The 13,757-nt window shown below is 54.8% G+C and overlaps 1 protein-coding gene across 7 annotated transcripts in view; it reads right to left on the minus strand.

Annotated features, from left to right (window-relative positions):
- NTNG2 (netrin G2) overlaps positions 1-13,757 on the minus strand; it is a 76,462-nt gene that overhangs the window by 38,481 nt on the left and 24,224 nt on the right. For all 7 annotated transcript variants that reach the window (XM_082468161.1, XM_082468160.1, XM_082468159.1 and 4 more), the window contains one exon: positions 5,167-5,810. In XM_082468161.1, coding sequence (XP_082324287.1) covers positions 5,167-5,810 — 644 coding nt within the window. The remainder of the gene's footprint in view (positions 1-5,166; positions 5,811-13,757) is intronic.

Consider the following 13,757-nt stretch of genomic DNA (forward strand, 5'->3'; position numbering starts at 1 on the left):
ATCATATCTCCATTTTGCAGATGGGAAAACTGAGGCTTAGACAGGTTAAGATGATCCAGTTAATCAGTGATGGAGGCAGGATTCAAACCCTGGTTGGTCTAATGATGCCATCTTCTACCTGAGGGTTCCCACCTCTCCACTTCCTTGAGGAGATTTGTAAAGATAAAGCCTTCTGGACCTCGCCCCAAACTTGTGGGATCCAGAGCTCTTAGCAGTGGGGCTGGGGAGCCCGTTGTTTTAAAATGCCCTCCTGAGGATTTCCCTGGCGGTCCAGTGGTTAAGAATCTACCTTCCAATGTAGGGGACGGGGGTCCGATCCCTGGTCGGGGAACTAAGATCCCACATGCCGTGGGGCAACCAAGTCCGCATGCCGCAACTAGAGAGGAACCCACGCGCTGCAACGAAAGAGCCCGCATGCCAGATCCCATATGCGGCAACGAAGGACCCCGTGTGCCGCAACTAAGACCCGACGCAGCCAAAAATAAAATAAATAAATATTGAAAAAATAAATAAATAAATAAATAAAGTAAAATGCTCTCCTGTATGAAGCTGGTTGGATGTGGGCCTGGCTGCCCTTGACCACTGTGTCGGGGGTGCAGGTGGGGGCCCTGTCTTTTCTCCAAGCACCATCTCATTCTTCCTCAAATCCGGTGCCGCCCCGGACTTGCCCAGTTAAAGCCAGCCGCTCTCCCAGTCCACACCTGAGTTTCCCTGTGTGTGGAAGGAGAAAATCGCTCCCACCCCCTCCCAGCCTTCCAGGAAGGGGAGCAACTTAACGGGCGGGACCCCCCTCTTCTCTTTATCTCAGACCCAGAGTAAGCAGGACTGGCAAGGCTGTTTTGCCTGGTCCTGAAGGGAGGGGAGGCCGGTGGTGGGCCGGGACCTCCAGATGCTGGAGGCTACTTTGCTCCCTGCACCACTGCCTTGTGGGGCTGCGGTTCGCTCTCCTCCTTCCTCTCACCTCCTGATTTGTACCAGGTCCTCATCCCCAGGGGCCTGGGCTTCTCCATCTGCTCCATCCTCCTCCCCCAGAGCCAGGTGTTGCTGGCTGGAAATAGACGACATGAGTGACAGGGCTGGAAGCATCCATGGTATCAAAGACCTTTGGATTCCATAGAGGGATGGACTTGAGCTTGGGCACACTTGGGTTGGACCTTGGCTGTTTGGTGTTCAGTTTCGCTGTGTGATCTACTTATGTCCCCTGAACTCGGCCTCCTTATCTAAAAACACGAGGTGGAGGGGAATGCCGTCCCTGTGGGAAAGGCTCTATGGGGCGGAGATCAGGTCCGGCTTGCTCAATGCTCCAGCTTGTGGGGTCTTAGAGATTTAATAACCATGTGGGAAGTGAACGACTACTGATCAACTAAGATGTATGTGAGCCCTTAGCTCACTGCTCAACAGGAAAGGAGCCCATAGCAAACACTCAATAAATATCAGCTACTATCGTTAGCAGGCCACAGGGGGAGGCACCGTGTAACTCTGGGTCATGAAATTCTGAGCAAATTCCAGAACAACTTCAGTCTGAAATCCCAGCACCCGAGAGCCCCGGGATCCTCAGGTCACTACTCAGGAACACCAAGGGCATCATCTGGGTGGGCCCACGGGCACCTTTGCCACCCCACCCTGCCCCTCTGGCCTCTCTGGTTCCCAGGCACAGCTGGACTTTCCCACCTGGAATTTAAAAAGGAAAAGTAGAGGAAGTCACAGCCCGTTGCTGAAGCATCTAACTAGACCTAATTAATCGATTAGCCAAGCTGCCGCTTTCCTGCCAACCAGCCGCCTGAAGAGTACTTACTTTATCTGTGAATTGATTGCGTACTTTCACCACCACTACAGCTAATCCCCACCACCCACAGAGGCTGGGTGCCAACGGGAACTGGGAGCTGCTGGGCAGGGACCGCCCTGCCACGTTGCCAGGAAGGCACGGGCTCCAGGCAGCCCCAGTCCTCAGGTTACAGACAGGAAACTGAGGTCCAGAGAGGGGTGCAGGCAGGCGGGGCTGGAACCCAGCTCACCTGACCCCCAGGTCACCTGGCACCAGAACAGCCCTCTTGATTTGGATGAGGCTGAAAAGCTGAGGCTCTTTCCTGCCCCGCTCTGTCCCTCTGTCCCTTCCCAAATACGATCTGCCCCACTTAGGCATCTCAGAGTCCCTCCTAAGAGAAAAAGGACCTTCACCCCTGGCTGAGGTGTAAGGGGCACTACAGGTCCTGGCTGTCACCATCCAGCGCAGACCCTGCAGCCGGCCCAGACCTCAGGACCCTGCATGAGCCGCCTAATGAAGTGGCAGGCAGGCCCTTGATTAGATTCCTGAAGATGAGGGACACCCCCGTAGCAGCCCAAGGAGGTCAGGAAAGGGGCCACAGCCCCCAGAAGGGGTGGGGATCTTGTTCCTACCTCCGAACTGCTAAGCTGTTGGGTCGGTGGATGGGAGGGTCTTAAAAGAACCAGACCATTGCATCCTCAGGGCTGGCAGAGGCCACCAAGATGACCAACGGCCCAAAGCCTGGACATAGATCCGAGAAACAGAGCAGGAGCTTGATCCTTGACTCCCCACTACTACAATAGCTGCCATATATCAGGTGGTTTCCAGACCGTTCCTGGTTTAAAATAGCCTGCCCCAAGTGCGGGCGGGTTAGGAATCACGGGTGTCAGAACCACAGGCCCCTGCATGTGCACCTGCCTCACTGCCGCCTGCTGGCCTTGAACTTGACCCCACCTCATGAATCGCTTGCCTTTGCCTTGGCCCACCTGGAATCCACACACAGAGTCAAAGGGAAATAAAATGCAGACACAGCGGAAAACCAAAGCCCCACACCGCCCCTGCCCACCCCTACTCCGCAGGTGTGACCACAGTGAGAAGTTAGTACACAAGATTCTAGCCTTTCCCCACATCCACGATGCTCCTGGGCCCTAACGGGCTTCTTTCCAATGTCAATGTCAACAGAGAAATCATGTGTGCGGGCATATTATATATTTTACAAAAATGGGATTATACTATACACACCATGCAGCAAACTGGTTTTTGCACTCATCAGTAATTATATACTCGGGCAGTCTGTAGAGCCTGTTGTGGAAAGCTGCCCAGGGTATGTGGTCCCAGCTGGGTTCTGGTGCAGCCCCTGCCCAAACTGGCCTAAGCCATGTTCCTGGCTCTAATTATGCCCCAACACCCTTGGGTCTCAACTTGGTCCTTCCTCAACCTGCCCCAGCTCTCGGACGCCATTATTTTAAACACTATTTATTTTATTCAATAAACACTCTGTTAGCATGTGTGACGTGCTAAACCCACAGTAGTTTAAACTACGATGTAATAAACACAAGCTCATAGTAGCTCTGAGTATTTCATCAACTCTAACTCTAACTCATTTAGCTTACCACGACCCAATGCGAGAAGGATGCTCGTTATCTTCCCTGTTCTACGGATGGGGAAACTGAGGCACAGAGAGGCCCTCGTCCGGAGGCTCACAGCCAGTCGACGGCAGAGCTGGGAATTCAACCCAGGCCATCCGGCTCCAGAATGCCTACTCCCAACTGTCACACCAGCGGTTCTCAAACGTGAGTGTGTATCAGAATTCTCCGGAGAGCTTATTAAAACACAGATTGCTGGGCCGCACCCCTGGAATTTACGATACAGCAGGTCTGACATGGGGCCCGAGAATTTGCATTTCTAACAAGTTTCCAAGTGACGCTAATGCTGCTGGCCCAGGAACCACACTTAGAGAGCTCTTGTGTTACACGCTGCTGCCCCTTATGATTGACCCCTTGGTTACCAGCGACGGGCCCCCCCAAGCCTCGCTCTTGAGTGCAGACCAGGGTGTTATATCTGTGGCTTGGGATAAAGGCCTTGCCCCTACTGACCAGCAGGTCATCTGTCGAATGAACAGATGATCTGGGACAGCGTGCGACCATTTTATCATCTGCAATCTAAAGAGTTCCTGGGAATCAAAGGCTGTTTTTACCTCCTATGATGGTCTTTTGCCTCCCCACAAAGTGTCCACAAAACATTTTCTTCTCCAAAGCTGTGAGTAAAGGAATAACTCGGCAGGGTTGGGTTGTCCACACGCTACATAGTCCAAAGAAAAGTCTGGCCCTTAACTAGCTCCTGGGAGGAGTTTATGAGCCTTGGAATGTCCTGCCCAATAAGAGTGTCTTTGTTTACCTGGGGCCTTGGACCACTCCAGATAATTTACGCTAATGATGTGATTTATGATGGCAGCCTTGGGCCATGTAGTATCAACATGACCTGTGGGTCAAGGAATTGGGGACCAAGGTCAACCACGTGGGCAGTCAGCCATGCCTACATAACCAATTCCCAATAAAACCCCTGGATACCCAGGCTCGGGCAAGCTCCCCTGGCTGGCGCTACTTCACACGTGCTATGTCACACATCGTTGCTGCACTGGGAGAGGAAGACCGGAAGCTCGCACTGCTATCTCCCAGAGCCTGTCCTCTGCACCTGTCTCTGTTGCTGACTGTAATCTGTATCTTTTCATTGTAACAACAGCAACTGTGGGTATAACAGCTTTGCTAGGCTCTGTGAGTCCTTCTAGCAAATCACGGAGCCTGAAGGCGGTCTTGGGCACCCCCCAGACACAAGTGCCCATTCATTGAGTCCGTGGCCACTTACATTGTACCTCCCAAGCACCAGGCTTTAGCTCAAGCCCCACCCACACTGCCCAGGTCTGCTCAGCTCCACCCATCCTCTCCAGACCTCCCAGCCCTGTGGCTAGAGGTAGCCTGGGCCCTACGGAGGACATTTATCAGCCACCATTCACCTCCCTCCATGGAAAAACGCAGGTAGCCCCGTTGATGTAACACCAGGTAACATTCCAGGTACCAGGTAATGTCCCAGGTATCACGTAACACCCTAGGTACCAGGTAACATTCCAGGTTATCAGGTAATATCCCAGAAAACAGGTAACATCCTGGGAACAAGATAATATTCCAGGAACCAGGTAACATCCTGGGTACCAGGTAACGTCCCAGGAACCAGGTACTATCCCAGGAACCATGTCACGTCCTAGGTACCAGGTAACATCCCAGGTATCAGATAACATGCCAGGAAACAGGTAACATCCTAGGCCTCAGGTAACATTCCAGGTATCTGGTAATATCCCAGGAAGCAGGTAACATCCTGGGTACCAGGTCGCCCCCGGGCCTTACCTGCCCATGACCTCGATGTTGGAGATGGCGTAGAAGTACTTGTAGAGGTTCTCCCGCTGCACATACGTGCCGCCCAGCGCCGGGCGCAGCAGCCGCATGCGCAGGTCGGTGAGGGTGAAGAACTCCTTGAGGCCCTTGGCGCTCTCCAGCCGCGTGTACAAGTTGTCCATGTTGCGCAGGCTGGGGCCGGCGAAGATGGCGAAGCGGTCCCGCACCTCGAAGCGCACGTGCTTCTCCTTCTTGGAGCCGGCCCAGCGCGAGTACTCCTCCGTGCACAGCACCCGGTGGGCACCCGACGCCGACAGGTCGCGGGCCCGGCGGGCGGGCATGCCGAAGGCCTCCATGCAGTCCTCTGCGTAGAACTGGTAGGGCTGCCACGTGCGCCCGTTGTCCAGCGACTTCTCCAGGACCATGACGGTGGGCCGGCCGTACTCGAAGGTCACCACCACGTCGTCCGTCAGCTCCACGCTCTTGTTCCACGAGAGGGTGATGTTGGCCTCCAGCGGGCTGGGGTAGCGGCTCCACGTGACGCTCTGCCAGTAGGTGGCTAGGCCCTCGTCCTCCCTGTCGAACATGAGCTGCGGCGGGTGAGCCAGGTCCGGGTTGGAGGCGTCACACTCGTTGCTGCACAGGTAGGGGTTCTCCTGCGGGGGTGGGGGTGGGGGAGAAGACCAGGGTGGACGCTGGATGCTCTGGGGGGCCCGGGAGCCTTGTCCCAGCCCAGCCCCGGTGTCTGCCCAGAGGTCTCAGAGCCTGTGCTCCGACGTCCGGGCACCAGGAAGCCTCTCTCTTCTGAAGCCCACAAAGACATGCAGCTCTATTGCCTCCCAAGAAAACACATTTGTTCCTACTCTAAGCTCAGACAATCAGGAAGGGCGGGAGCTAGTCACTGCTCCAAGACCCTCCATGGCTCCCCACTGCCTCGAGGGTAAAGCCTTACCACTTTACCTCGTTGACTCTGACCTCCTCCCACCATATCTGGAGCCACTGTTCCTGGCCTCCCACCTGAGCACTCCTGTCCTCCAGGCCTCCCTTGTCTGTGCCTCTGAGCCTTTGCAGATGGCGTTCCCTCTCCTCAACATGCCCTTCCACTCTCTGTCTGCCTCCAAATTCCTACTCACACTTTTTTTTTTCATCTTTATAGGAGGATAATTGCCTCACAATGCTGTGCCAGCCCCTGCTGTACAACAAAGTGAATCAGCCACGTGCATACATATATCCCCATATCCCCTCCCTCTTGAGCCTCCCGCCCACCCTCCCCATCCCACCTCTCTAGGTCATTGCAAAGCACCGAGCTGATCTCCCTGTGCTACGCAGCTGCTTCCCACTAGCTATCTGTTTTACATTTGGTAGTGTATATATGTCCATGCTACTCTCTCACTTCGTCCCAGCTTACCTTTCCCCCTCCCCGTGTCCTCAAGTCCATCCTCTACGTCTGCGTCTTTATTCCTGCCCTTCCCCTAGGTTCTTCAGCACTATTTTTTTTAGATTCCATATATATGTGTTAGCGTACGGTGTTTGTTTTTCTCTTTCTGACTTCACTCTGTATGACAGTCTCTAGGTCCATCCACCTCACTACAAATAGCTCAATTTTGTTTCTTTCTATGGCTGAGCAATGTGCCATTGTATAGATGTGCCACATCTTCTTTATCCATTCATCTGTTGATGGACGTTTGACTCTTGAAACATCTCCTACACAGAGATGCCTTCTCGACCCTTCAGACAATACAATTAGTAGCAACAGGAGGGGCGGTGGAAGAAGTCAAAGTCACAGCCCCCTGGTGCCCAGCACATTATCTCATTTCTCTCCTGTTTAGTAACTAGCTCACTGCCAATGCTCACAGTGTGGGAGTGTCAGCTCCATGCTCGGGATGAAGCAACCCGGGCTTTGGAAGGTGGTGGCCCTTGCCTGAGGCCCTGCTGGGAAGAGCTGGGGGCCACACTGTGGCCTGTCTGTCACTGGGGCCTGCTCTCTGTCCCCACAGCACGCGTGTCTGCCTCACGCACAGCCCAGGTTCCCCTCAAGCGGGTGCGTCTTGTGGCAATCCTTTCTGGGTCCTCGGCACGTGCCTGGCAGGCCCAGTGGGGGACACCGGCTGGGGAAGGCAGGGCACGGCCCCCACGTGCTTCCTCTCCCCTCACCCCCGCCTCCGAAAGCTGGCAGCCCACTCCCTGACCCAGCGGGCTCCAGCCGGGGCTTCCCTCCTCCGCAGTTCAAATCCATCCCCCGGGTCTGGTCTGCCGTGTGAACTCCCCCGGAGGCCTGAAAATATCACTAACGTGGTGGTTGCCGGGGGTTGGAGGGATGAATAGGGGGGAGCCCAGGGAATTTTTAGGGCAGTGAAGCCGTCTTGTATGACACTGTCATGCTGGATAAATGACATGATACATTTGTGCAACACCAAGAGGGAACCCTACTGTCAACGTGGGCTTGCGTTAATAACAACATGTCCGTGTAACAAAGGTACCACGCTAATGCAAGCTGTTAATAATGGGGCAACTGTGTGGGGAAACGGGTCTTAGGCGCTCTCTGGACTGTCTGCTACATTTTCGGTAAACCTAAGACTGCTCTAAAAAATAAAGGCTATTAATTAAAAGGAAACACCGTCACTAAGAACCGCACGCGCCCCAGACCAATTGCAGCTCCTTTGATGAATATTTCAGGTCCCTGGTTTGCTCAGAAACAAAGCGGCTTCGATCTGAGTTAAAGCCTCACATTCTAAAATGAAGCATTTGGCTCCCAGTGTCAGTGGGCGCCTTGTCTCCCGAGGGGCCGAGCCGGCATCACCGCAGCGACCTTGGGCCATCACCTTTGAAGCCCGTTAGTGGAGGACCAGTTCCTAGGCCACCCAGGGATCCTCAGTGGGCAGGCTGGCTCTGGGGTTTACTGAGGCAGGTTCCACCAAAATAGCTCTGTTCTGGGTCCCCTGTGGTACAACTGTCCACCCCACCTGGCCCGACCTGCTGATTCCCAGGACCCGGAAAACTAGGGGTGGAAGGGGCACAGCATTGAGTCCACCCCCCTCACTGAGCAAATGGGGAAACCGAGGTCCAGGGTGGGGCAGGACTGGTCCGGGCCTCCTTGAGGGTGGGAGGGGTTTGAGGATGAACCTGCTTCTGTCCTGGACAACCTCAGGGGTGTTCTGGAACTCTTGGGACCTCACACAAAACATGGCAGGGAGAGGGGCTTGGCTCAGCCCACGGGGGTCCAAGCTTCCTTGCGCTCCAGTTGGTGATCTTGTGATGTTGCCCGGAATGCGGAGAGGCTGAAAGGCCCCATGGGGATGGCTCAATGGCTTGTAGAGTCCAGGCCTGGTGATGAAAGGGGGGCAGGCCTGCCTGTGGGGGACAGCCTGCTCCCCAGGCCCTCAGCCGGCTCAGAGCTCACACCTGGACACTGGGGACCGGAAGACACAGTTTGCACCCAAGTGGGCATCCTCCCCTCCCCCAACCCAGCAATCATCCTCTTCCCACAGCTTCCCTTCTTCTACCGCCCCTGGCACCTTGTTATGGAGTATACTGTGTCCCCCCCCCACCAAAATTCATATGTTGAAGCCTTAACCCCCAGTACCTCTGAATGTGACTGTATTTGAAAATAGGTCCTTTAAAGGTGATTACATTAAAATGAGGCCCTTAGGGTGGTGACTGGTGTCCTTACAAGAAGGGAAAATTTGGATACCCAGAGAGACCCCTGGGGCACGTGCACACAGAGATGACCATATGAAGAATCAGCAAGAGGGGCCCATTGGCAAGTCATGGAGAGAAGCCTCAGAAGAAACCAACCTGCCTTGGTCTTCAAGGGTCAAACCTTGACCTTGGACTTCCAGCCTCCAGAACATGAGAAAATAAATTTCTGTGGTTTAAGCCACCCAGGCCCTAGCAAACTAATACATGCCTCACCCCAAGTGAGCAAAGCGTGGGTCAGGGTGGGAGGAGCGACCAGACGCTCTCTCTGGGGCCCTCCTCTACCATCCCGCTTCTCAATACGCTGGCACCAGGTGGCATCATGCTACTCTGCCCACCTGGAAAGCTATCCACCCAGCACTGAAGCTGGGCCTTTTCCCCGGCTGTCTCATCCCCTCTCACCTCTGAGCTTGTGACCCTGCAGCCGCTTTCCCTACTCTGGGTTTTTAGAGCTTTCCCGACGTACTTCCTCCAGGAAGCCCTCCTTGCCTGATTCATTTTTGAACCCAGTTCCCTCATCATTCACCACAGAATTGTTAGTGTGCTTATCTGGGACAGTGTAGAGGAGCCTCCCTGTAGGGCTTGGACCTCAGTAACCAGTCACTAAGTTACAGTTATTACGGTCACCCTATTAATTAGTTATTAATAGAATGATAATTAGATTAATAGTAATAGACCTCATATGGAATGTTGATATTATTCCTGTCAACCCCCAGCTGCCGTGAAACACCTCACCTCTCCCCTGGTCCTTTTTTTTTGGCCATGCCACGTAGCTTATGGGGCCCTAGTTCCCCGACCAGGGATTGAACCTGGGCTCTCCGCAGTGAGAGCGCGGAGTCCTAACCACTGGACCTCCAGGGAATTCCCTCCCCTGGTCCTTCTCCATCCCCCTGCCTACGTTCCCTCACCTGCCCAGCCTCCTGTGGTCCCCATGGCGGGACATTGGATCCCTCACGCCCCTATGCACCTGGCCTGTCTGTCATCAGGAAGACTGACACAGCCGGCTCTGCCAAGGGACGGGAGGCTCCAACCTGGCTGCCAGAGCCAAGCTGCCCTAACCTGCAGGGCTCACTGCCCACCCCCGCCCCCACCCCGGCCTCAGCCCGGGAAGCAGATGGTCAGAAACTAATGAATCAGCCTGTGTATTTACCAGCCCTGCGCCTGCTGCGGAGTGAGCGGGCTTAATCAACAGCGAGCACAATAAATAAATCCCAAGCCATCGCCAACACAATTCCCTCTCTCCTATTTCTCTTCTTTCTTCCACCGCCCTCCCACCCCAAGATCTCGGAATTCCATTTAACCATTTAGGGGCCAGAGTGCCCCCGACTGAAGGCAGCTTCATGCCCACGGTCCTTCCCAAGCGCCATTGGCTCATACCCTCATTTTCCTCCTGTTCTTCACTAGGGAGGATTGCGAGGAGGAAGCCTGGGGTGCGAAGGCCGGTTCACCCCGAGCCCCGCACCCTGAGCACTGCTGCATCTGACGGCTGATCGCTGCGTGAGAGGGAGGGGCCGGCAGGGGGGCCAGCATTGGCTGGCCTCCTAGGTCTGCCCATTTCCACTCATCTCTATGAGATCAGATTAACTAATCACCGTCAAGATAAAGTGGCCTAATACCGGGGAGAAAGAGCCAGGGATGTTTGGGGCACACCCCTAACTTCTCAGGATGACAGCAGAGCCAAACTTTGATATTATCAAAAGTCGTCATTGTTTCTTTAAACATTTCATGAATATCACCAAAAACAAAAAATCATACCCTGTTTAAAAACCTTAGGATGTTCTCTGGAAAAATGTAACACATCACATTTTCCACTTAAGGGACTCATGAGGTCCCATTTCCCCAGTTAGGAACCCCTGTTCTGGGGTCAAACAGTTAAGGAAACTGGTGTTGGGGTCTGAAAGCCTTGGGCTCAATCTTGGCTCAACCCCTTGAGGCTGTGTGACCTTGAGAAAGTTGCTTTGCCTCTCTGAGTCTTTATTTTCTCATCCAATATCACATGAGATAATCTGTATGAAATGCCTAGGAAATGTCCCCAAATGGTAGCAATTATTATTAAACAGCAGCTTCACGTACACTAGGTCAAGGGTTTTCCCAGCAACCTTCCAGGGGAAGAAGTAAGGCTGAAGGGCACCTGGCCTCTTCATGGTGAAGCCAGGAACTTCGCACACGACACTGACTACAGTGGGACTGCTGGCTTGAAAGGGTGTGACGATCATGACATTCACTGAATGCCAACCATGGGCCAGGGCGGGCTGGGCACTGCACATCCATCCCAGCCGCATCCTCCCAGCACCCCCAGGAGGTAGGGCAGCTCCATTTCCCAGACAAGAAACCAAGTACTTGCCAGCCCTGCATCACTTCCTCTGGATCCTGTGGGACCCCAGCAAGGAAATCTTGGGGAAACCAAGCCCATCATGTCTGCGGCTCACTTATCTCTACAGATACACAAAGGCAAGTCACCTGCAAAGTGGGGCAGCACAGCTGGAGGGGTGAAGGCCAGGGTGCAGGGCGAGGGGAAGGCAGTCAGCCTGGACACCAGCACAGCAGAGAACGGGGTGGGGACAAATCTCCTCCACAAACACTGAGCAGGAGTCACCTGGACCAACTGTTCTACAGAGAAACATTTCATCCCAGGCTTTTCATTGAAGAGACCTTGCAACTGTCTCTTCAATGCTTTTGCTTTTATGTTATTTTTTTGTGCAAAGGGTGCAGCTGGAGTCAGAGGCCAGGTTGTAAAGAGCAGAGACAAGCTACCAGCAGAAAATATCATCGAGGGCTTCCGTGGTGGCGCAGTGGTTGAGAATCCGCCTGCCAATGCAGGGGACACGGGTTCGAGCCCTGGTCTGGGAAGATCCCACATGCCGCAGAGCAACTAAGCCCGTGAGCCACAACTGCTGAGCCTGCGCGCCTAGAGCCCGCGAGCCACAACTACTGAGCCTGTGTGCCACAACTACTGAGCCCGCGAGCCACAACTACTGAGCCCGCAAGCCACAACTACTGAGCCTGCGTGCCACAACTACTGAAGCCCGCGCGCCTAGAGCCCGTGCTCCGCAACAAGAGAAGCCACCGCAGTGAGAAGCCCGCGCACCACAACGAAGAGTAGCCCCCGCTCACCGCAACTAGAGAGAAGCCCGCGCGCAGCAACGAAGACCCAACGCAGCCGATAAATAAATAAATAAATAAAATTTTTTTTAAAAAATGAAGAAGTTTACAAATATATATATCATCGAGTGGGAAAGCTGACTGCTAGCAGAGATGGAGGTAACCTGCCCGGGGGAAGTCTGGCTATTTGGCTTTGAGTCCTTAACCAAGGAGAGTATGGATGGGGCAGTCACCGGAATTGTAAGCAAGTCTTAGGAGGAGGAATAAACAACTTCATGCAGACTGGCCTTGCCATCCAAATCTGTGTTGGGACAAAATCACACCACTGCTGGATACCGCCAAAGCAGGTTTGGGTCTTTGCGGAGCAGCGGGCCACAGTGTGGCGGGAAGGGCTTTGCCCTCTGTAACTGGGAGGGCGGGTACAGGGCTCGGCCGTTCACTGGCCACTTGAGCAGTCACTCCACTACCGTGAGCCTTAGGTTCCCAACTGCAGGGCAAGTACCACGAGGGCCGTGGCCTCCCCCGCTTCCTTCCCCACTGCAGCCCAGACCTTGGCACTTTCCGGGGACTCAGGAAAGCTCTGTCCAGTGAATGAAAGTCCAGGGAGGCTGTGAATGCTGACTTCATAGACGGTCCTGAGAATTGCACCAGGTGCCACGTGGCAAGCACTCTGGGGGGCCTGGGCTTGTGGACAATGGGTGTAGGGAGAGCATCTTGACTATCACCAGCCCCGTGGCCTGGGCCAAGGGCAAGGTCACGGCCATGCTTAAGCCCTGCATGTGCTTTATCCTGGAGGATGGGGTCCTTTTACTTACATTCTGCAAAGGAAGGGGACTGAGCAATGTCTCAAGGTCACAGGGTTCCGCAGTGGCCGAGGTGGGACAGGAAGCCAGGGCGTCGGGCTTGGACACAAGTCAGGAACTGTGCCCCTCGCCCAGAGGGAAAGGCGGCTGGCGCCCCAGCCGTGCGCCACTCCCCAGAGGCTCGGGTGCCACCGAGGCGTGTGGGCGGACCCAGGGAACAGTTTAGCAGCTGACAGATTTTTTTTGAACCTGTCTGCCAAGTTGCTAGCTGAAGTCTCATCCTCAGCCCCATCAACCTCAGCTGGGGCTGGGGCATCTGCGGGTGGGAGGCTGGATGCGGGGGGCTGCCAGGGAGAGCCTTGGGCAAGAGGGGCTGGGCAAGGACTCGGAGCACGGCCTTCCCCGGGGACCCCAGCGGGGTGCTTAGGGGAAGGCGAGGCAGCACAGCTCCGTCTTACAGAACAGGACTTAGGCAGGAGCAAAAGTGGGGGGAAGTCAACCCACAGAGGAGCTAGCCCCACCCTCCGCCTTGGATGATGCTTCTAGAACTTCGGGGGAAACTCTTTGGGCCTGGTCGCCGACCCACGAGGTCATGGAGTTGGGATCCCGGAGACCGTCCCTGACCCCGTGTGTGACCTTGGGTGGGGCCTTGCCCTGCCTGTGCCTCGGTTTCCCCGTTCATGAAACGACTGAGCTCTGACTCTCACCTCCCCAAGTCCAAGTTCCTCGGTCGCCCACACCAGTTCGGAGAAAGGATGCAGAGACACGTCCCCACCCCCTCATCCCAGGGAGAAAGCCAGGGTGCCGGGGGAATTCTCCTTAACAAATTATTTCCTATTTATTGGTAAGAAAAGTTGCAGCGGGGATAAATTATTAACAAATCGGAAACGGAGATTCTGTTGGGAGCCGGTTCTAATTCTAGCTGCCCGGAAGTCTCTAACTCTCGCCTCCCTCCCTCCCTCCCTCTGCTCCTCCCCCCGCCCCGCCCCCCTTCCCCTTCTG

This window comes from Balaenoptera physalus (genome assembly GCF_965194825.1).
Source record: "Balaenoptera physalus genome assembly, chromosome: 7".
Taxonomy (NCBI): domain Eukaryota; kingdom Metazoa; phylum Chordata; class Mammalia; order Artiodactyla; family Balaenopteridae; genus Balaenoptera; species Balaenoptera physalus.